This window comes from Miniopterus schreibersii (genome assembly GCF_964146895.1).
Source record: "Miniopterus schreibersii genome assembly, chromosome: 15".
Lineage (NCBI taxonomy): Eukaryota > Metazoa > Chordata > Mammalia > Chiroptera > Miniopteridae > Miniopterus > Miniopterus schreibersii.
In genome coordinates, this window is record NC_138115.1 from 51,546,096 (window position 1) to 51,567,594 (window position 21,499).

The 21,499-nt window shown below is 57.0% G+C and overlaps 2 protein-coding genes across 2 annotated transcripts; both read right to left on the minus strand.

The window, feature by feature from the left end:
• Positions 1–8,347: 8,347 nt before the first annotated feature.
• On the minus strand, positions 8,348–13,214 carry LOC308567681 (IQ domain-containing protein F1-like; the record flags this gene model as incomplete). The annotated part of the gene is made up of 4 exons (XM_081159503.1): positions 8,348–8,794; positions 9,617–9,679; positions 9,797–9,913; positions 13,125–13,214. The coding sequence occupies 4 exons, from the start codon at positions 13,212–13,214 to the stop codon at positions 8,348–8,350; spliced, it is 717 nt and encodes a 238-aa protein (XP_081015629.1).
• Positions 13,215–13,966: 752 nt separating this feature from the next.
• Positions 13,967–21,383, minus strand: RRP9 (ribosomal RNA processing 9, U3 small nucleolar RNA binding protein). Its single transcript, XM_081159915.1, has 15 exons — positions 21,263–21,383; positions 20,942–21,024; positions 18,251–18,360; positions 17,802–17,869; positions 17,670–17,711; positions 17,246–17,372; positions 16,529–16,653; positions 16,357–16,449; positions 15,852–15,952; positions 15,639–15,773; positions 15,497–15,559; positions 15,126–15,271; positions 14,974–15,053; positions 14,275–14,348; positions 13,967–14,144 (listed from the first exon to the last, which is right to left on the minus strand). Exons 1-15 carry the CDS (start codon positions 21,347–21,349, stop codon positions 14,051–14,053), a joined length of 1,428 nt encoding a protein of 475 aa, XP_081016041.1. The 5' UTR covers positions 21,350–21,383; the 3' UTR covers positions 13,967–14,050.
• Positions 21,384–21,499: the final 116 nt, after the last annotated feature.

Below are 21,499 nucleotides of genomic sequence, written 5' to 3' on the forward strand. Positions count from 1 at the left end.
CCGCACAGTCCCCAGCCCCGTGTGCTCCGGGTCCGCACCCCGTCAGCCTTCCTGACACAACCCCCACCCCCCGGCCAGACCCGCATCCCCCAGCCTGAGGAGGGGGTGCGGGGACAGGGCCGCGGCCCAGGAAGGGTGGGGCCCTAGCGGCCTGGCACGCCCGGGGTGTGTGCCCCTGGGCCCTGGTGCGATATCGAGAAGCGCCCCTCCCGCTCGCTGAAGCATCTCCAGACAGTAAGCTACACGGTCGCAGGCCTTTGGGTCGCTCCCCGGACCACAAGGGTCAGAGACGTGACAAGTCAAGGCTCTCCCAGCGCAGTAGCGCCTGGACCCATGTGCCCACGGGGGCAGGGAGGGCATGGGCACAGTCCCTTCGTCTAGCTTCTGCGCTCTCAAGCTCTGTTCTGTCAGGGTGATTTCATCATTGTCTTTTACTCTAATCGGAAGGTTTGCTAGCCTCCGTAATCAGAGCCTAGAAAGAAAACCATGGGCGGAAGTGAACACGTCCTCCCCTTCCTCGCCCAGCCAGCGTGGCTCGGGGGTTGAGCGTCGACCTATGAACCAGGAGGTCACAGTTCGATTCCCGGTCAGGGCACAGGCCCGGGTTGGGCTCGATCCCAGTCGGGGGCGTGCAGGAGGCAGCCGGTCAACGACTCTCACCATTGATGTTTCTCTCTCTCCCCCTCTCCCTTCCTCTCTCTCTAAAATCAATAAAAACATATTTTACAAAAAAGAAAAAGGAAAGTGCCCTCCCCACCACTAGGTGCCAAGTCAACCCCACACTCGGCTTCTGGCCTGTCCTAGGACCCTGGGCCTGGGGGAGAAATCCCACCCTGGGGTAACTACGGGAAATGCACCGCCCCCCCGAAAGAGTGGGTGGATGTGACAGTATCTTACAAAACGTTAGGAGCCTGGGACTCGGGGTGTGTGGTCCGACCCCTCAGGTCTGCTCTCAATTACCCATGGCTAGGGGCTAGATGTTCTCATCTCCCTCAGGTCTGTACTTCTCCAGCCTCAGCGCTGGAGGCGAGGGAGAAAAGGGGGGCAGAGCCACGATGTCATAATGGCCCCTGTGACTCGGGCATGGGGACCTTTCCCAGCACGAGGGGCCTTTTTAAGGACAACCCAGGACACCTGTCCTTTCTTTCCTACCAGAGTGGCCAGAGTTCTGGCTACGAAGCCCATCCAAATACCGACCCGCTGACGCAAAGGTGTACAGCGGTCCTCACTAAAGGCTGGCTGGTAGTCGATGGAGTTCGATTCACGGAAACAGTGTTACACCAAACGGCAGTGCCGTGCTCCCTGCGGCCTGCCATAGAGGGTGTAGGGGATTTAGCACGATCCGCCTGGCCGGCGTGGCTCAGCGGCCAGAGCGTCGCCCGCGCACCGAAAGGTCGCAGGTTCGATTCCCCGTCAGGCGGGACGTATGCCGGAGGCAGCCAGCGGATGTGTCTCTCTCCCGTGGCTGTTTCTCTCCCCCCTCCCCCTCCTCTCCTTTCCACTCTCTCTGGAAAGCAATGTGGGGGGGAAATACCCTCTGGAAACCGAGGTGCCGAGACCTTACATGGCTTATCCTGGTCTCGCAGCTGATCAGTCACGGAGCCAACGTCTGGTCCCCAGCCTCAGGGTCACAGCCCCAGGGTCACAGCCACAGTCTCACTCTGAGACTCTGCTCCGAACAGCCACGTGGACTCACTCCAGCAGCAACATGCTTTTCCAATGCCTCTGATTCTCACTGTTTTTAGAAAAAAATCCGAGAAACCTCTGTCCAGAATCTTTAACAATTAGCTCAGCGAAAGAAGCCAGAGCGCAGAAAGGACACCTGGCATCCCTGGGCACAGAGCGGTGGCTGCCCGGCGGGGTGGTGGGAACGGCATAGGGCCTGGGTGGGTAATAAAATGTTCTGTGTCTTGGTTGTCATGGTGGTGACACAGGTGGGTAAACTTGTCCCCCCCCAAAAAATCAATAAAATGTACACCTAGGATGGGTACAGGTTACCCTATGTATGCAAATTATACCTCAACAACAGCTGAGACCCTCATCCACGCCGGCTGCCCTGCAGAGCGCCTCAAGCTGGGCGACAAGCGTGTGTGAGGTGGTAGCAGATGGATCCGAGGGTGCAGAGAAATCCCACAGGGAGCCCAGGGGAACACGCGCGCTGGGGCCCAGGATGGAGGGGTGGGTCCTAATCCAGCACGCCTCGTGCCCTTGCAAAGCGGAGAAATGCAGGCACAGACACAGATGTGCACGGAAAGAAGACACGGGGAGAACGCCGTGCGGAGGGGGAGGACTGGGGGGATGCGTCTGTAAGCCAAGGAGCTCCAGCGATGGCCAAAACCACCGCCAGACCCAAGGAAAGAGCGCCCCCTGCAGGTTTCCGCGGGAATGCGGCCCTGCCACGCGCCAATTCTGGACTTGTCGCCTCCAGAACTGAGCCAGCACGCGCCTGCTGTCCTAAGCCAAGCGTTTATGGCCCTTCCTACGGCGGCCCTAGCAACTCGTACAGTTGAAAACGAAGCCAGGCCCCCATGGCCTGAACTTGGAACAATTCCGCAAGAGCCGTCCTAGCTGCCGAGCTTTCTGCAGGGTCGCCTGCAATCTGCTATACGTGTTACAGGCCAGCTTCTTTCTTTGCCCGATATTGTCTCTCTCACTTCCCTACAAGAGCACACGCAGCCTCCCACCTCAGAGTCTGCTTTAGGGAACCCAACGGAAGACGACACCCCACTCTGCCATCCCCTCGCGGCAGTCAGCACACAACAAACTGCCTGGTGTTTTGAGGGCCACACGCCTTGCTGTGCTGTGACTTACATTTTTATTACCGGTGCCTATTCATCATGTCAAAACAAGAAAAGAGCAGGAACGTGGACTTTAAATGCCTCACTTTTAAGACAACGGCAAAGCACTGTGTTCGCTACGCCGTGACGCGTTAGCTGGGCTAAACAATACAATATTATACATCTGCGTTCCCAGGCTCAGCAATCCACAGTACCCCTCGCTCGCCAGAGCGTGGTGAACATGAAACATAGAAATATTAAATTCTAAATCTCACCACAGCAGAATGTCTTTGCAAAAATAAAAAATGAAAATCAGTCTGCCAGCAGTTTCCAAATTGCTCATTCGTTAGCCAAGCGAGACAAGATGTTGACTAGTGGTGAGCTAATTAAATCATGTTTGATTGTAGCCGCTGAAAAATAATGTGTCCGGAGAAAATAACACTGTTAGCCTTTCGGTGAGAATAGCTGCGCCAAGAGTCAAAGACACTGGGAATTAAATCAACAGTCAATTAGAAACACGCCAGATGATTTCAAGCGGTTTTCCTTGGCTCTTAATGAGCTGGCAGATGTCGCCAACCAGGTTCAGCTGCTGTTTGTGGGACGGGTGACTGCCAGGTTGGAAGGGGCTGGAGAATTTAGGCTCTATGAGGGGTCTGCGTGAGACCCACGCAAATGCTTGTTGAGGAAGCTGAGCAAACACTAATTCAGGGCACCCTGAAGTGGAATCTGCTAAGATGTGATAATGCTGACAGTGGCGAAAATATGTGTGGAGCCCCCCACCCCCAAAAAAGGCTTAGTTGGACAAATTTACAAAGTTTATGAAAACATAAAGTGCTTAAAACTTATGGGCATTCATTGTTTTTTTTTAAAAACATGTTTTTATTGATTTCGGAGAGAGGAAGGGAGAGGAAGGGCGAGAGAAACATCAATGATGAGTCATTGACCAGCCGCCTCCTGCTCGCCCCCTACTGGGGGTCGAGTCTGCAAATTGACCCGTGATTTCCTGGTTCATAGGTCAACGCTCAACCACTGAGCCACGCTGGCCGGGCTCAGTGTATTGTTCATCAGTGTTTCCAGGAAGCTGACCAGTTATCCACTCCCACTGCTGAAAAGCCCATATGCAACCTACCCCAGACCACTTCTCCTTCCACACAAAGTGGTCACACAGTCGGAAACTCTGCCCGTTGAGAGGACCTCCCCTCCCCTTGACTTTCTGGGTTGCCCTTGAGTGAGGCTGTAGGTCAGCCCTGGTCTATCTGAGGGTGGCATACACACACTAAGCTTAACAATCCATAAATCAGGCTCAGACGTTTTCCTCTGTCAGCTGGTCCCGAGGGGTCCCCATGAGCCCACAGAATGAGCTGAGGGGATGGTGGTACAGCAGCTTGAGCGTCTAGCTTACCCGCCTACGCAGCTGTGCCGTCAGTTTCCCGTCGTCTGTTCAGGCTGCCATCAAAGAGCTCAGGGAGGATTGCCACGCTTCCTCAGACTCAGAGGGTTCAGGGGAACCTGGGGATTCAAGACTTGGGGGCCATCAACTCAAATGACCCCAGCCCACGTGCCAGAGTTCCATCCTTTCTCCTGCCCCAATCTGGACCAAGCGCCCTACCTTGGTGGAGAGTTTAACCTTCTTAAGAGGTTGGCCGCTCTGATGCTAAAGTCCCGGGCCCGCCCCTCAGCTTTCTCTGCCCTTCCAGAACAGGTGAGAGCTCCTTTAGATGCCACCGAGGAGGCCCTCTGGCTTTCACACTTGAATTTTATTTGCCTGTCACTTGCTCTAAGCCTTCTGTTATCTTGTTCTAGAGCGTCAGTGGAGCCTAGAAATAGCCATCCAACCCCTTGCAGTTAATTCCCCCTACCTTTAAATACCTGCTATGTGCCCTGGCTCATGTGGCTGGGTTGGAGTGTGTCCCATGCACCGAAGGGTCGTGGGTTCAATTCCCAATCAGGACGCATACCCAGGTTGCGGGTTCGATCCCAGGTCAGAGCATGTACAGGAGGAAAACCACCGATGTTACTTTCTCACATCAATGTTTCTCTCTCTCAAATCAATAAAAACATGTCCTTGGGTGAGGATTTTTAAAAAAAGAAATATGCATATTTTCATAGGAAAATCTTGTCTGTAACAATAAATTTCACTGGTATCTGTCCTCACCCTTCATGTCATTCCTTTGGATTCATTTTTGTCATGGAGTTCATTTCCCAGAAATACTTTCAGAGATGTCTGTTGTAAACTGTTGAGTTAATAAAAACATCTTTGAATTGATTAAAATGCCTGTTGTCTCCCTTCCACGTGAATGACGTTAGGGGGCACATCGCTCGATGCTTCGGTGTCTTCCCCTTCAGAACACGGAGGGGGGCGAGCCTCCCCCTCCTTGCTGCCCGGAAAGCTGATGTCAACCTGAAACTTATTCCTTAGTGGGTAGTTTACTGATTGTTCTTTTCCTCCTTAAATATTTAAGCATTTGATCATCAGGAGATTGGGCTGTGACCCGTTTGGGGCTCCATCTGTTCCCCCCCCCCGCCTTTCAGGGGGCAGCTCATTCACGCTTGGAAAGTTCCCGACGTCCCGCTCTGTGCTTCCTCTCCTGGGGACGCCCATTCAACCGTGACTCCAACTTCTGGATCCATGCTCCGTTCTCTTACTTTAAAAAAAATTTTTTTTAAATATTTTTATTGATTTTTAGAGAGAGGAAGGGAGCAGGAGAGAGAGAGAAACGTTGATCAGCTGCCTCCTGCACGCCCCCTAGTGGGGATGAAGCCTGCAGCCGGGACACGTGCCCTGACCCGGAATCGAACCGGCAACCTTTTGGTGCACCGGCCGCCACAGCGGCCAGGGCTTTCATTTACCCTTTTACACCTTTCTTTCTCTGCCCTTTCGCGCTGCCCTCCAGGAGGGCTCCTCGTGTCAAACTTTCCACTCACGGGTCTGCACTCTAGTTACCTCCGCTGCGCCGGGCATCCCATCGAACACGTCTAATTTTAACACGGCTCCTTCCTCAGAGCCATAAGTGGCTCTTGGTGATTCTGGTGTGTCCTGGCGTGACTGAGAACGTGGACCTCGTTCTTTAAACTGCCTCCGGCTCTCCCTTGGCCACCGTGTTCGCGCCGTCGGTGCCCCCGGAGCTTGCCGTCAGGGCTGGCGCTCCTCTCTGCTCTGAGATGCCCTCTGCCCGTCGGTCGGCGCCATGGCCCTGACTCCTCGGCTTGCGGGGAGACGTGGGCTGTCGGGTGCTCTCCCGGGCGGGAGTCTTCCTGTGCTATGGCGTCGCCTGGCGCCAGCCCTGCCTTTCCTGCTGGGCCCGTCGCAGCTCCTCCCTAGGGCGGCCCTGTCCCCAGCTGCCTCGCTCACCTGGAGGCGCCGCTCCTCCTGCAGGTACCAGCCCCACCTCCGTGGCCGTGGCTCCAGCTGCTCCCTGGACCAGCTGCCTCCAAGCTTGGAGGGAACACGAGGCCCTCTCCACTTTTTTAGGGTTTTCTTATTTTTTTCACGTCTCTGTCCTTTAAAGAACCCACATAACTTCTGTGCCCTGAAGTCCCCTTCCTCTCTTTTAGGTACCATTAGAGACTTTTCCACCCTCCCCTCCAGCAGTCAGGCCACGGCTGCCCTCATTCCTTTGTTGGGTAGAGATTTTTAAAATAAGTGTCCTATTTCTATTACTCCTACAAATTCGTTCTACAAGAAGAAGGCCTGGGCCTGTGCTCAGACACTGATCCATTTCCTCAGGACGTTTTCTGAGTTTTCTTTGTGGTCATGTATCCTTACGATCTGGGGTGAAAACCTTGGCGCAGATGTTAGCCAGCCACCGACGATTTCCTTCTGCAGGTGGCTGTCGCTGTTTCTTAATTGAAATCTTAGTTTCTTCTCACCCTTTCCTCCCCCCTTTCCCTTCCTGAACAATTCGGTCTGAAGGGCCTTAGGCTGCCCAGCTCATGGGGCTCGGTGGTTGAGCGTTGACCTATGAACCAGGAGGTCATGGTTCGATTCCCGGTCAGCGCAGGTGCCCGGGTTATGGGGTCGATCCCCAGTAGGGGGCGTGCAGAAGGCAGCCGGTCAATGGCTCATCATTGAGAGCGCCACCTTGGCACACAGTGGGTGTGGACCCCGAGGGTGAGGAAGGCGTTGGCATCGGAGTTGTGCCCAGCACAGGGCCCTGTTGGCAGTGTCGGAACCCAGACTGGGTGAGGAGGGGCCCAAACATGGGAGTCCAAGGTCATGGCAGCAACAGGTGTCACACCTGGGGCGGGATGGAGAGGGCAGGGCACCCTTAGTGGGAAAGTCAGAATTTGGCACAGCCGGGAGGATCCGCACAGGGCACCCTGGCATTTCCCACCAACCCGAGGAGGGTGGGAGCAGTATCCACACGGGACAGCGACCACTCTGGGAAGCGGGAACCTGAGCTACATGAGGGTAATGGCCCAGGGAGGTGTCGAGCTCAGGCAGGGTGGGGAGTGTCTGCCAGGGAAAGAGGCCAGCAGCAGCCGGAAGGTGGCTACATACAGGGAAGATCCAATAAGGACACTTATTCAGGGTAACGGGAGAAAACTCATTAAGGACAATTTTCACTCTTGGACACTGGAGGTAGAAATACGAAAACTAGAATGAACTGTTTGACTTTGGACTGGGATTGGAGGCATCGTGGGAACTCATCCGTTTTAATCCAGATGATGAAGGCGTGTGCTTGTGTGGACTCTGTCCACCGAGGGCCTGGGCCCAGCGGCACCCCAGTGATGAGCACACCCCGACGTGCTCTTTGCTGGGCTGCCACTCCACCCAGGAACGTGCCGTTTTCCCTGGCTGCGTTTTTAAGGTCTGTGGGAGGACCTCTTTGTTTGGTCGCTGATGCTAACTTGGGTGGTGCCTGACATTCACACGGTCCCCCAGCCCCATGGTGAGAACCATTTCCAAGGACCCCGCCTTGAGGTGGTAGCGTGGCGTCGAGACCATCCAGATGGAGTAAGCGACTGGACCTAGTCAAGGCCTCTCTCTACACTTTTAAGATTCTGGGGGGCTGGTGCAGAAACCTACTCGTCTTGGGCCCCAAGACAGGCCTCATACGTTACGTTCCCTTGCTGGTTAAATCTGCCGCCCAGGAGCCTGGAGCGGTCTCTGCCTTTCTTCCATCTCCCCTTACCCAGCGTGTACCAGTTTATGTACCAACCAGCAAGAGCCAGGGTCACAGAGCACGGGGGGGGTGGGCGCCTGTCAACCACGGGGGCGGGAGACCAAGCCCCAGATGACCAGACCTAGGTGGGCGAATCCCTGGCAAACGTGCCGCCACTGCAGTGGCCGACCACCCACCTCCGGGCTTCCATGACCCGCCACCTTGGGAGACGCACCCGACGGGCCAAGCACGAACGATGCTCCGAGTCGGCCGACACGGCGGGTCTGTGCCCCGACTTTCCTACCGACCCCAGTCTCTCCTCAGTCCGGACGGGGGCTCAAAACCCTTCCCCCGGACTCTAGGGCTTCGGACGGCCCCTGCCAACCCCTCAGAGCGGGCACCGCAGACGCCGCCCGCCCGCCCTCATCCGCCCGCCCGCCCGAGCGAGGCGGGGAGGAGACCAGCTCACTGCTTTACTGGGAGGGGAATACACTCCGACACAAAGCACGGCTCCGAGCCCAGCACGATCTCCAGCTCGAGGTGCAGCTGGTGGGCCGTGACCCGGTAGCGGCCCTTGATGAAGCCCCGGGAGGTGCAGGAGTGGCACCGCCAGAAGGCCTGGATGATGCGGGCGGCGTGCAGCAGGCGGCAGTAGCGCAGCCGGATGCGCCACATGCGCACCCAGGCCTGCAGCCGGACGGCCGCCCACTCCTTGCGCGTGAAGGCCTCCAGCACCGCCCGCCGCCGCCGCTCCAGCGCCCGCGCCAGCACCTGCCGCCACCAGCGCTGGATGGTCAGGGCCCGGAGGGCCGCGTGCAGCAGCATCCGGCGCACCAGGACGCCCCGCCACCACGCCTGGATCCGCACCGCCTCGGGGTGGCTGGGGGGGGCTCTCTTCAGGGTTCTGGGGATCTTGCGAGAAAAACAGAGAGGCCCTCAGGGCGCGGTCCTCCACCCACTCCAGACCCGGGTTCGCCAAGAAGGGACCCTAGCTCCCTACGGACAACTGCCCCTTCGGGACAGCAGGAACACTGGGCGGGACACTGGCCGGAGCCCGAAGGCCCAGTAACTGTGCTGTCTCTGTCTCCCCCTGGTTAAGGGACATGGACACAGTGACCTCGGAAGCTCGGGGTCTCCATCTGTGAAATGGGGTGACATCTGCCCTGGCTGCCCAGCTTTCTATGGATCCACTTGGCCACCCTAGGGTAAGAACACCATGATCTGCGGGTCAGAGGATGACCACGTTTACCTAACCAGGGCCCATGACCCTTCCCTTCAGACCCCAGCACATGCTCTTCCCCTGCATGCGGCAGGACTGACGCCCCCTCCACCCATCAAGCCCTACTGCTCCCATCTTCGTTTCTCTTCACTTTCCCAAGTTAAATCTAAATTAACAAGCAGCCCGGCCCGCATGGCTCAGTGGTTGAGCATCAACCCAAGAACCAGAAGGTCAGGGTGCGATTCCGGGTCAGGACACATGCCTGGACTGTGGGCTGGATCCCCCGCAGGGGGCGTGCAGGAGGCAACGGATCGATGACTCTCATCATTGATGTTTCTCTCCCTCTCCCTCTGAAGTCAATATTTTTTTTTAAATCTAATTAACAAGCAAACATACGTGCCCAAGCTCAAGCACACGCACTGTGAACGAAGCCCGGCTTCTCCCACGTTGGCCACTCATTCCACAAACACAGCCCACATTCCAGCCCCGGCCCTGTGCCCCGGGGAGAGCCGTACTTCTCTGGGTCCCTTATTAGCATCATCCACGCTCTTTGTCTCAACCTTATTGGCGCTGTTAGCCTGAGAGAAATGGGGAGAGAGGACAGACACGAGTGAGTTTGTTCCTGCGGAGCCCTGGCCCATGCAGGACACACAAGCCCCAAGGGCCGGGCACCTCCAGGCCCGGGCCCCTCCTACCTCTGCCTTCTTCTCTGAGGTCAGTGCTGCTGGTGCTGGGGGTGAACCCGTGGGCTCCCCTTTCTGCTGAGGCTCATCTTTGGCCTGTTCATTAATCTTTTCTGGCTGTTTCGTCTCCTAGGGGAAAGGCAAGCGTGAGGCTACTCTCCCTCCCTCTCCACTCAGTATCCCACACATCCCCAGCTTCTAGGGCTTCCCAGTGTATTCAGATGTCAGGGGGTCGCCTCACCCTGAGAGATCTACAAGGATAACCCTAAAAAGCCTGCGTGTCTGTCTCTTACCATTGATCCCACATGGATTGGGTGTAGATGGTTCAAATCCCCTCAGGTCTGTGTTACTCTAGTCATGGCATGGAGAGCAAGAGTGAAGAGGGGAGACCTATGATGTCACAAGGGCAGCTATGACTCAGGAACCAGGATGGCTCCCAATAGTTGAGACCCCTCTGAGGAAAAGACAAAAGTCTCTCCATTCTTTTCTGCTGGAAATGGCCAAAGCCTTGACTACAAAAGACACCAGAAGTTCTGGTGGATAAATATCCCCAATGGTAATATCCCGTTGGTAAAACTGGGGATTCCTTTAGTGGTTTCCAGTCCATTCCCACTATAGAATACTATGTAACTGTTAAAAAGTAATGAATTTGACCTAGACATACTGATGAAGTGTATCCAAGATGTATTTATAAGTGAAAAAGCTGGAGATCATTATGACCTCACTTACGTAAATAAAACCATCAAGCTACGTAATTATACCTGTATGTTGTAAATGCACATAAAGGGGGAGAAAGGTATATACACCAAACTGCCGCCAATGGTTACCTTAAGAGGCAAGAGTGAATGGCTTACCCATCCCTACAATGCCCAGGGAACTCTGAGGCCCCCAGGACCAGCTGGGGCCCCCTCTCAGGTTCCAATGGGCTCAAGTGCTCTCCTGTCATCCTGCCCGAGGGACTCAGGCCGCAACCAGGTAAGGGAAGGGCAACCTCTACAGAAGTTCTTAGCTCTGTTCTTAACACTAGGAGACAAGGGCCAGACACCTCCGAGTCAGGGCTCCTCCGACCTCCGCCTACGATGCAAAAGACACCAAGCACAAGACCTGAGACCCTAGTGGGGACTCCCCACCTCTGCCTGCTCCTGTCCCCTGAAAACATTTGAAACTGAGGTAGATGAGAAACTAAAGTGAAACCCAGTCCCAACCCTCGGTCTCCACTGCTTTTATCCAGTGTTTGGCACTGAATTTTAAAACGGGACACAGGAAGCAGAAAATGTGACCTGTAATCAAGAGGGAAAAATCAGCAGACACGGATCGTATGTGACTCGGGTTGGAATCGGCAGACAAGAATTTAAAATAACTAATGTAAGGATACAATGAACAAAGAATTTAGAGGAAAAGACAGACAAAATGAGTGGTAAAAAGGAAGATTTCAGCAGACAATTGTTATGCCTAAAAAACAGAACAAAAACGAAGTAGGAATCCTAAAACTGAAAAATACAATATCCAAAATAAATGACCAGATAGGGTAACAAAAAACAGGGTTATTAAGCTCAAAGACAAGTCAAAAATTATACAAACATGATAAATACAAATAAGACCACATGGAAGCACAACAGTGAAATTGAATAAAATATATGTATTATTTTTTACCCTCATCCGAGGATATATTTTCCATTCCTTTTCAGAGAGAGTGGAAGGGAGAGACAGAGAGAGAGAGAGAAACATCGATGTGAGAGACACATTGATTGGTTGCCTCCCGCACGTGCCCGGACCAAGGCAAGGGGATCATGCCCTTGGCCAGAATCGAACCTGGGGCCCTTCAGTCTGCAAGCCGACACTCTAACCACTGAGCCAAACCGACTAAGGCAAAGATTTTTAAAAATCTTATAAAACCAGATAAAAAGATTGCATTACATTTAGGTGAAGAAAAATTAACATGAGAGAGAACATGTCATCGGAAATAAACGAAAGCCAGAAGAAAATGGAATAACACTGTAAAGTGCTTTAAAAAAATGGGGGAGAGCCAACCTAGAATTCTACACTCAGAGACAATAACATTAAAAAAATAAAGATGCGGAAGTAAAACCAAAAGGCCTGCTCTTACCACTTCTGTGTAACAGTTTACTGAAGGTCCTAACCGGTGCAGAAAGGCAAGTGAAATAAAATGCCTAAAGTTTTTTAAAAAGTGATTCAGACAGTCTGATTATGTTCCTAAAAACACTCCCAAAGACGACTACCCAAAAACTATTAGAAGACGGAATCTAGAAAGCATACAAGGTAGCCACGGTGTTGCTTGCACGTACCTGTAAATATACTAAAAACCACTGAATCGTACACTTTAAATCACAATAAAGCTGTTTAAAAATAAAAAGCACCGACATTGAAAGACACATGGGCAATATACAAAAATCAATTTCTGAACATCAATAAACAGTTGGGAAACTCCTGACGTAGAGATGCAAAGTTGAAGGACTTACATCACCTGGTTTCAAGACAACGGTTTACTGTCTTGAAAAACTATAAAGTTACAGTAACCAAGACAACATGGTTTTAGTGCAAGAAGAGACAAAACGGATCAATGAAACAGAATACGGAAGCCAGAAATAGACGCACATTTACACAGGCTATTGATTTCTTTAACACACCAAGACAATTCAACGCAGAAAGGAAGTATACACTTTTCAATGGGAAAAAACTTGACCCTATCTAACATCATAGAAGAAAAAATTTAAGATCATAGGGCTAAACAAAAACAAAAGCTAAAACTATAAAGCTTACAGAAGAAAAACCACGGGAGTTACTTGGTGACCGTGGAGTTGACGAGGGCTTGAGAGAGAGACAGGAGGGAGTGTAAGACGTTGATGGACTGGGCTTCATCCAAACCAAACTGCTCATCGAAAGGCGGCAGTTTTTAAAAGTCACAAGCTTAGGAAAAGAACATTTTCAACACACTATCTGACGAAGGACTCATATCAGAATACAAGATGTTCTACAACTCAATAAAGACAAGCAACCCAACAAAAAGAGTCAAAATGCTGAAACGGCACTTCATGAAAGACCTACAAGTGACTATTAAACACATGAAAAGTAGCTCAACGTCATTATTTATTAGGGAAAAGCAAAACTTAAACCACGGTGGGATACCACAGTATATCCATTAAAAATGGCTCAGATATAAAGGAAATTAGATTGTTTCCATGCCAGGAGGAAATGGGATCATGTGGGGCACTTCGGCGTTGCCTGCGAGGTTCCTCGGGGGGTAAGTTTTCGTCATCAGTGAGCTCAATCTGAGGCAGGGCATAGGGAGGGAATTCTATCAGCATCTCAGAATCCATACGAGTTTCTCAGGGCTTCGGTCTGAACCAGAACCCCTCTGGCCGCCGGGGAATGAGGGCAGGAGCAGGGCTGTCTGAGGCGGAGGCCTCATGAGCTCGGGAGCAGGAGGGAAGTCGTGGGGCTTCCTCCCCAGGAGACCCTGCTGCCCTTTGAGAACCACAGGCTCAGCTGTCGGGCCCAACAGATTCAGGGCAATGTTAGAGCAGAATCCGTAGCACGCCTCCCTCCCACCGAGGAGCCGTCGGTGCCCGTCTGTACCTCCAGCTGCCTCTCCACCTCCTCGCCCACGTTGCCCACGCAGGAGTCACTTATCCAGCTGGTGGAACCAGGAACCCCGACATTCCCGACACAAGGGCCAGGGGCACGGCCATTCCTCACTCTGCCCCGTGTCCCCAGGCAGATCAGTGCAGCGTCTCACCCCCCCCCCCCCGGGGCAGCCCAGCCCCTCCGGCCTCCCAGCCTGGCCTGAGCAGGGCAGGGCAGCCACACCTGCAGGCCCGGCCGTCTCCGTTTCGGTCCGACCCACAGCCTGCCCTGCACACACTTGGACGGTGGGGCTTTTTAGCTGAGGGGTCGGCAGCTTCTGACCCCTGCCAGCCCGGAGCAGAGGGCGGGGAGCTGGCCTAACACGTCAGAGAGGATGCTCAAGGACCAAGACCAGGACCAGGACCAGGACCAGGCCCAGGGGCCAGCGGAGGGCTCCGTCCTCAAGCTCCCTGGAAAAGGTCAAGCCCTCGGGCCCGCAGAGGCGCAGACAGGCTGCTGAGGCTCAGTGCTCCCAGGCCTCTCCCACCCCACGGTCCCCGCCACCCCCTCCAGCCCTCCCCGCCCAAGAAGCTCAGGAGACAAGGCCCAGAGGAGGAGACTTTTAATACAAAGAGGGCAGGGCCGGGCCTGGGAAGGACTGAGATGAGGGGCACGAGGACGTCAGGAGCCCGCGGCCGTGGGGCGTGGGGCCCTCCGCAGCGGTAGGATGCAGACAGAGTTCCGCGCCTCCTTGATCCGCCACCATCGGCCCAGCCTGTGGGGCGAGGGACAAGCTGAGGCCCGGCCGGGAGCAGCGCCCCGTTCCCACCGAGTCCCACCCAGCCAGTAGCCAGTGCCACCCCCCACCCTCACCCTCACCCTCACCCTCCGGGGGTGCCTCATACCTGTGCTCCTGCCCCACCCCGGCCACCAGGAAGTCCCCAGTGCTGGAGAACTTGAGGCTATTGATGAAGCCCACCTGAGAAGGGAGGGACAGCACAGTGGGAGGTGAGCACAGACCCCCCCCACCGCCACCACAGCCTGCACATGAGGGTCGAGGGATCGAGGGCTTGGCCTTAGCCGACCGGCCTTCAATCCCTGCTCCACCTCCTGCCACCCGGGCAGCCTGCTACCCTTGGGGCCTCAGCAAGAAGGGGAGGCAGAGTGCCAGCCTCTCGGTAGCTTTGAGGACTGAGGAGACAGTGTACTCTGAGTACGTCAGTGTGGCCCATGACCACAGCCGCTGACCCAAGCTCTGGACTGTCACCCGATGTCACTGACAGACCTGCCACTCTTCCCACGGTCACCCAAGTCTGCATGCCCTAGCTCAGCATCAACCTGGCACCAGCCATGCAGCACCCATCACAGGGCCAGGCCTCCACACCTCTGCCCACGTGGTTCCCTGCCTCACATCCCAGCACCCGGGGCAGGGAGGGAAGTGGAAGGGAGAAGGGAGGTTCCTGCCAGGCCCCGTGCTAGGAGCTGGACTATGAAGACAAAGTCACAGATGCTCCCGCTCTGAGGAGGTTCCCTTCTGGTAGAAAAGACAGTTAAGGGACCTTGGAGTGTGGCAGAGGCGGGCTGGGCACTCGAGCCCCACTCACCAGGGGGATGTCGCAGAGAAGGTCGAGCTGCCGGAAGCCCTCCCCACACTGCCAGAGCCGCACACAGGAGCTGTGGGAGCCTGGGGGCAGGGAGACAGTGAGCACGGCCCCAGGCCCCAGGGGTCCCCCCTCTCTGCTGCCAGGGTGCTCACCAGTGGCCACGAGGTCTGTGTTGAGCAGGGCTGCCACTGACGACACCCAGAAGGGCTGCTCCAGGCCTGGCTCCCCCCGTAGCCCGTGCGCCTCACGCTGCAGGGCCAGCGGCCGTTTCTTGGAGAGGCCCCACAAGGCCACAGAGCTGGGGACAGGGGCAGTCAGTGAGGGGCCGGGGGCAGGGCAGAAAGGCCACGTGGTGGGAAGGGACTGAGTGTACACCAGCCATGGGACAGACAAGGTCACCTGAGCACTGTCCCTCGGTTCCTCATCTATGCAACATGGTGACAACTACTCCCAGGCAGGGGGACTGGACGAGGGAGCCCAGGGACCGCGGCAGTGGTGGGAGGCACCCAAAGGCGGCACTCACCCATCATCAGCGCCTGACACCATGTGCTCCTCGTTGATGAGCTGGATGCTGTCAATGGAGCCCCTGAGAAAGGAGCAGTGAGGAGCGTGGTCCACCCACCCCGCCCACGGAGCCCTGCCTGGCACAGTGGTCACGGCCTTACTGGTGGCCGTAGAAGACAAGCTGGGACTCCTCAGGGATCTTCCACACGCGCACAGTCCCGTCCCGGCCCCCCGCCGTCACGCAGCACTCCCGGCTCAGCGCGTCCAGTGCAGCCACAGCATCCTGGTGCCCGAAGCTGGAGGGGGACAGAGGATGGGGTCACCCGCGAACTCGCACACGCAGGCCCGCACCCCCTCCCTCCACGCACACTCACAGCGTCTCCACGTAGGAGTTCTCCGCCACGTTCCACACCTTCACAGAGCGGTCGTGGGACGTGCTGTAGAGCTGGTGGGTGCCTCTGCGGAACGCCAGCCCCTACGGGTGCACAAAGGGCAGAGGGGGCGGGACTACAGCAGGTGACACAGGGCAGGCCCAGAGAGACTTCCTGGGAAGCAAGTCACACAGAACAGGGAGCCAGCTCTCCCAGGGCACCGTGAGCCACTTCTGTGCTGCCCTACCTGGAGCCAGGGGCCCACTCACCTGCCCTCACCTCCCCTCCAGCAGCTGCAGACTTCTCAGGGGCCTCCCTGCCCCCTGGGCGAGCTCCACTCAGTCCCCAGCTCCCTTCTGCCCCTTTACCCCACGCGACTCACTAAGCCAAAGTGCAGGTTCCCCAAGGAGGGCACCCTCTGCCTCCTTCGCCCCATTCCCCAGGGCCCAGCACCAAGCCTGGACTGCTCAGGTGCTCGATAAACGTCCCCCGAGGGAGCCCATCTCACCGACACAGCGTCCCGGTGTCCTGTGAAGGTGTACAGGTGCCTGCAGCTCTGGGCCTCCCAGATGAGGATGAGCTTGCTGCGGTCACCCGAGGCCTGTGGGGAGGACAACAGTGGCCACAGGCACCCCCCGTGCCCGGACCTCTCACCGCCCCCAGGGCCAAGCCTGCCTTACAAGGTATTTGCCGTCGGAGGAGATGGCCATGCAGAGGACGTGGCTGCTGTGGCCGGGGGGCTGCCCCTCGGCACCCTTCTTGGCTCGTGGGATCACATGAAGCTTCCGTCCACTCTCCACGCTCCCTGACACCAGGGAAGAGAGAGGCTGCTGGGACAGGGGACAGGACAGGCTGGCAACCCGCCCCCAAGGGCAGCATGGGGTCCTGGGAGAAGTTCTGGCTTCCGGTGAGATCTGGCTCAGCCACGGTGAGCCCCTGGACAGGTCACCTCAGTTTCCTCATCTGTTAAGTAGGGACAATAACCCTAAAGGGCAGCCATGAAGCCCAGAAGGGAAGGGAGAGGAAAGTGCTTTGGGTCTGACAGCTGTTCCTGCGACTGCTGTGGGTACAGGAGCCTGGGAACCCAGAGGACCAGGAGCTCGGTCCCAGGACTGCGCAGAGCCTCACGGGTCCTCTGGTCCAGCTGCCCCCACAGCATGGATTCCCCCGAAATCTCATCCTGCTGCTGCTCACTCGTCTCCGATGACAGTGACAGGAGCTCACGGGCCCCGCTCCTGGGGGGAAGCCCCCACTGTCACCCAGAAACACTGCTTTGGGAGCACACTTGCCCCCAGAAGCTTCCCCATCAGGCCTTAGTTTGCCCCGATTCCTCCTTCCTCCCAGGCCAGCCTCCCAGATGGCCCCGGGGGCGGCACCCCCACCCCGCACGCACTCACACTTAATAATGGTGCAGTCTTTGGCCGCGGAAAAGATAGCCAGGTCATCAGGGGTGATAACCAAACACGTGATGGACAGCTGGTGGCCCCGTAAGACTCGGATGTCAGCCGGGGCTGGGGCCTGAATCTGGGCGGGCAGGGCTGGGTCACTGCAACTGGGGGCAGGGAAGCACCCCTACCTACACACACACACACACACACACACACACACACACACACACGCCATCCTTTCCCGCCTCCCTGCCCAGGAGGAAACGACTCAGGGCTGCAAGGGAACCAGACCCTGGCCTGACCCTGGCCAGGTGCCCGGCATCTTCCCGAGCAAAGACCCCGCAGCCTGAGCCCCCAGTTGGGCCACCTGCTCACCAACCCAGGTGGGACACCCCAATTCTCTCCAATACACCGAAGTGCCCTGCCCGCTCACCTCCTTCGCCACCGACTTCTGCAGCCTGCCCCTCTGCTCGAGCTGCAGGGAGAGGGCAGGGGTGAGGGCCCTTGAGCCCGGCCAGCCCCCTCCCTCCGCCGACCACCCTCCCGCCACACCCGCCACACGCACCAGCTCCTCCTTCAGGCGCCCCGCCACCTGGTCCTCCTCAAACTCTCGGGCCTCAGCCTTCTCTTCCTCTGTGCGGGGCAGACCAGACCAAGTAAACCAGGACAGGCCCCACTCTGCTTTTCCCTCCCCATCCCCACTCCACCCCTCAGTCACCGGCCCCAACACGTGGGTGTCCTGCGGGAAGTTGAGGCTGCCTCGGGCAAAGGGGAGGGAGTGCCAGATGCCTCCCCCTGCCCACCCTGCCCTCATCAGACCTGCCTAAAGGTCCTGAAGGCCTGGCCTGCCCCAGGAAGCCCACTGGAGCTCCAACCACCCTCCCACAGGGCAGCCAGCACCAGCAGCCCCGGCAGCCCCCTGGGGCCCTGCGTCAGTCACCCCTAAGGTGCCAGGGGCTGCAGGTAGGCTTGGGCCCAGGCCCGGGCCCTCACCTGCCCCATTTGCAGGCTCACCTTGCTGCCTGAGCTGCTCAAGGTAGAGCTTGGCCAAGCGCAGCTTCTTCTCCTGTGCTGTCTCCTCCAGCTCCCCCAGGTCCTCCTCCTCTGCCCTCCTGGGGGCCAGGCTGTGGGCAGGGGCAGCTGGATTGGGGGGGGCTCACCCACTGCACGGCTCCCCCTGCCAGTCGCCGCCCCATCCCCTCCAGCCTGCGTGGCCAGTGCTTACACACGCAGGACTTACGAAGGGGCCCGCCCGTGCCCGACGGGGTGCAAACAGCCCAAACCCAGGCAGAGCGCTGTGAAATCTCTCCACCCCGCAGGGAAGAGGTTCCACAGGCTCCTGAGAAAAACCAGGTCGTGTATGAGGGGTCCGGAGCCAGAACGGCTTCGGACGTCTCTGCGGCAACTCGGACAGCAGGACATGTTCCCACCCACACAAAACCCTGAAGAAAAATCTAACCCCTGGAATTCCACGCGTTACACCGTCAACGACAAGTGACGATACTGTCAGGTGTCCAAAGTGCCAAAGAATGCGCCCTTTCTCCTTTTAAGGACGGCGGGTGTGCTCGCCAACGGAGAAAGAGGCTGGCACGGGAGACAGGTCACAGGACACCCAACACGGAGCGCAGGAAGGGCAGCTCCCAGAACCACCACTGGCCGCCCCCAGATGTGGGGGAGCAGCCAGCCCAGATCTGAGGCAAGACACGCTGGGCCTGCCATCACCCCACTGGTCTCGGCTGGACCTTGTGCCGGTGAGGTTCCTGCTCTCCCCTCCGCGGCCCAGTCCCTGAACTTCACTCAAGACAAGTCCTCCCTTGATTTGCTCCTGGGAGCCGGAGGAAGGTCACCGGAACTCAGAGGCAGAGAACCCAGGGAAGCCCGTGCCCCTGATCACACGCTTGCAGATGCCTAGTCCCTGTCGGTCGTCCCAGCTGGTCCCCGGGACTCACTCATGAGTTCCCAGAACCGACCCTGGGAACTCGCAAGGCCAGGCCATGCTCCAGAGGCCACTTAGTACCTTCGGCCACCAGGGGTGGTGCTGCCCTTCCCCATATAGCCAAGGTCAGAACTTCTACTCAGGTTACCCAGGCTAATCAGGGGCTCCCACACAGCGGACAGAACTCCAACGAAAACCAGGGAAGTATACGCTGTGTGCTCCCACCTGTGTGACGTTCTGGAAAAGGCAAACTCTAGGGACAGTGGTTATGGGGGAGGGGACAGGGGAGAACCGACTACAAAGGAGCAGGGCACTTCTGGAGGGCGATGAAACCCTTCTACATCCTCGGGATGGTACGCATCTGTCAAAGCTCGCAGAACTGAACACTAACCAAGGGGAAGGTCACTGTATGTAAATTACACCTGAATGAGAAAGTGGGGGGGGGGGGGGTAGGAAGGAAGGAAACCAAAGAAATGACAAACTCAAGTCAGGAATGGCAATATTTTTAAAATGTGCTGAACAGAGATGGGACATTTAAATAGGGACATTTCCTCATCACTCCATAGTACAAACACATTTCATTAACTCTCCTGTACGACACATTTCACCAGCTCTTCTGTATCTAATACATTTCTTTTTTTAAAATATATCTTCATTGATTTCAGAGAGAGGGAGAGAGAGAGAAGAAAAAAAAATCAACAATGAGAGAGTCATCATTGATCGGCTGCCTCCTGCACGCCCCCAACTGGGGATCGAGCCATAACCTGGGCATGTGCCCTGACCCAGAATCGAACCCCAATCTCCTGGATCCTAGGTCGATGTCAACTGCTGAGCCATGCCTGGCCAGGCTGTACCTAATACATTTCACAGCACATTTTAAAAATATTTCAAAGCGCTTAACAGAGGGCTTGGCACCCACCCATCCATAGTAACCTTAAGACTAAGAAAAGCATACTGAGTCCTTCTGTGAGAAGCTTAAGGCCAATACATATTAAACTTTAGAAGCAGAATTTCCAAAGCCAACCCTCAAGGCAGGCACCAGCATCCCCTGGTATGAGAACTTCCATTCCACAGGGCCAGGCCCGACACCTCGCTAGCCCGCTCTGAAACCCTGCCACACGCCACACGCCCCACGCGTCACCTGCAGAATGAGGGAGGCATTCAAAGCCCTCTCCCAGCCGGATGCACCCACCACCTGGCCTTCCACCCTCTTCCATTCTGGCGCACTTACACCCCAGACTTTTCAGATCCCCCAATGCCTTCCCTACCTCTCCGTGAGAGGCTCCCCCTCATCTCTCCAGGCCCTATTTAAATGTCCCATCCTCTGTTCCCGAGAACACACAGCTGTAAGACTCACATCCCGTTACAACACAGTCAGCCTTCACCTGCCTGCTCATCTCTTGTGCTCTCAAAAGCCAAACCAGGGCCCGGCCTCGGTTGAGAGTCAGGGGGGAGACCAGAAATTGTGAAATTGGGGGGAAAGGGAATGAAGAACTAGCCGGCATTCCTCGAACCCCTCTCCCCCTCCAAGTCAGTCCAGCCTGGGCTCACCAGGGGGGGTCTCAGGGGTCTCCCATGGGGGCTGGGGAGAGGGGGAGGGGTGTCCTCCCCACACAGAAACCCTGCAGGGAAGGAAATGAGACTTCTCAGGATCAGAAACTGGAGAAAAGAGCCAAGATCTGACAGCCCAGGGCCAGAGTTCTGGGTCCGAGGCCCAGGCCCACCCCGGCCTCCGCGGCCCCTTCCACCGGGCGGGCAGAAGAGCTCACCTCTCGCCCTCGGAGTCGCTGGAGATCTCCTCGTTCATCTGCCCGCCGCCCTTGGGCTTGCCCCGGGCCCCAGCAGCGTCGGCCTGGGAATTACAGGATCCTTTGGTCAAGGGGACCCCCGGCCACTCCGGCTCCGACCAAGGGCCCCTTCCGGTCTCTCGAGAGCCCTGGGGCTGGGGGTCTGGCCGGCGGACAGAGGGACGAAGCTGGGTCCAGCTGGAGTCCCGGGGAGGGGACGGCGGGAGGGGGAGGGGACGCCGGCGGGAGGGCGGGGGTCCCAGCCGCGGGGCTGAGCCCGGGCCGCACCAGCGCCACGCTCACCTTTCGCCGCCGCTTGCCGGCCCCCGCACCGGCCCGGGCCCCCGCCGCCGGCTTCCCCCGCTTCCGAGCCCCCGCGGTCGCCGACATGCCGCCCGGCGCGTGTGTTGCCGCCGCCGCAGGAGCACTCACGTGGCTGCGGATGCCCCCCGCCACCACCACCGCGGTCTGGCCACACCCCGCTCGCTGATTGGCCCTCACCGCCGGGAGGGCCCCGCCCCCACAGCTCCATTGGTTCCT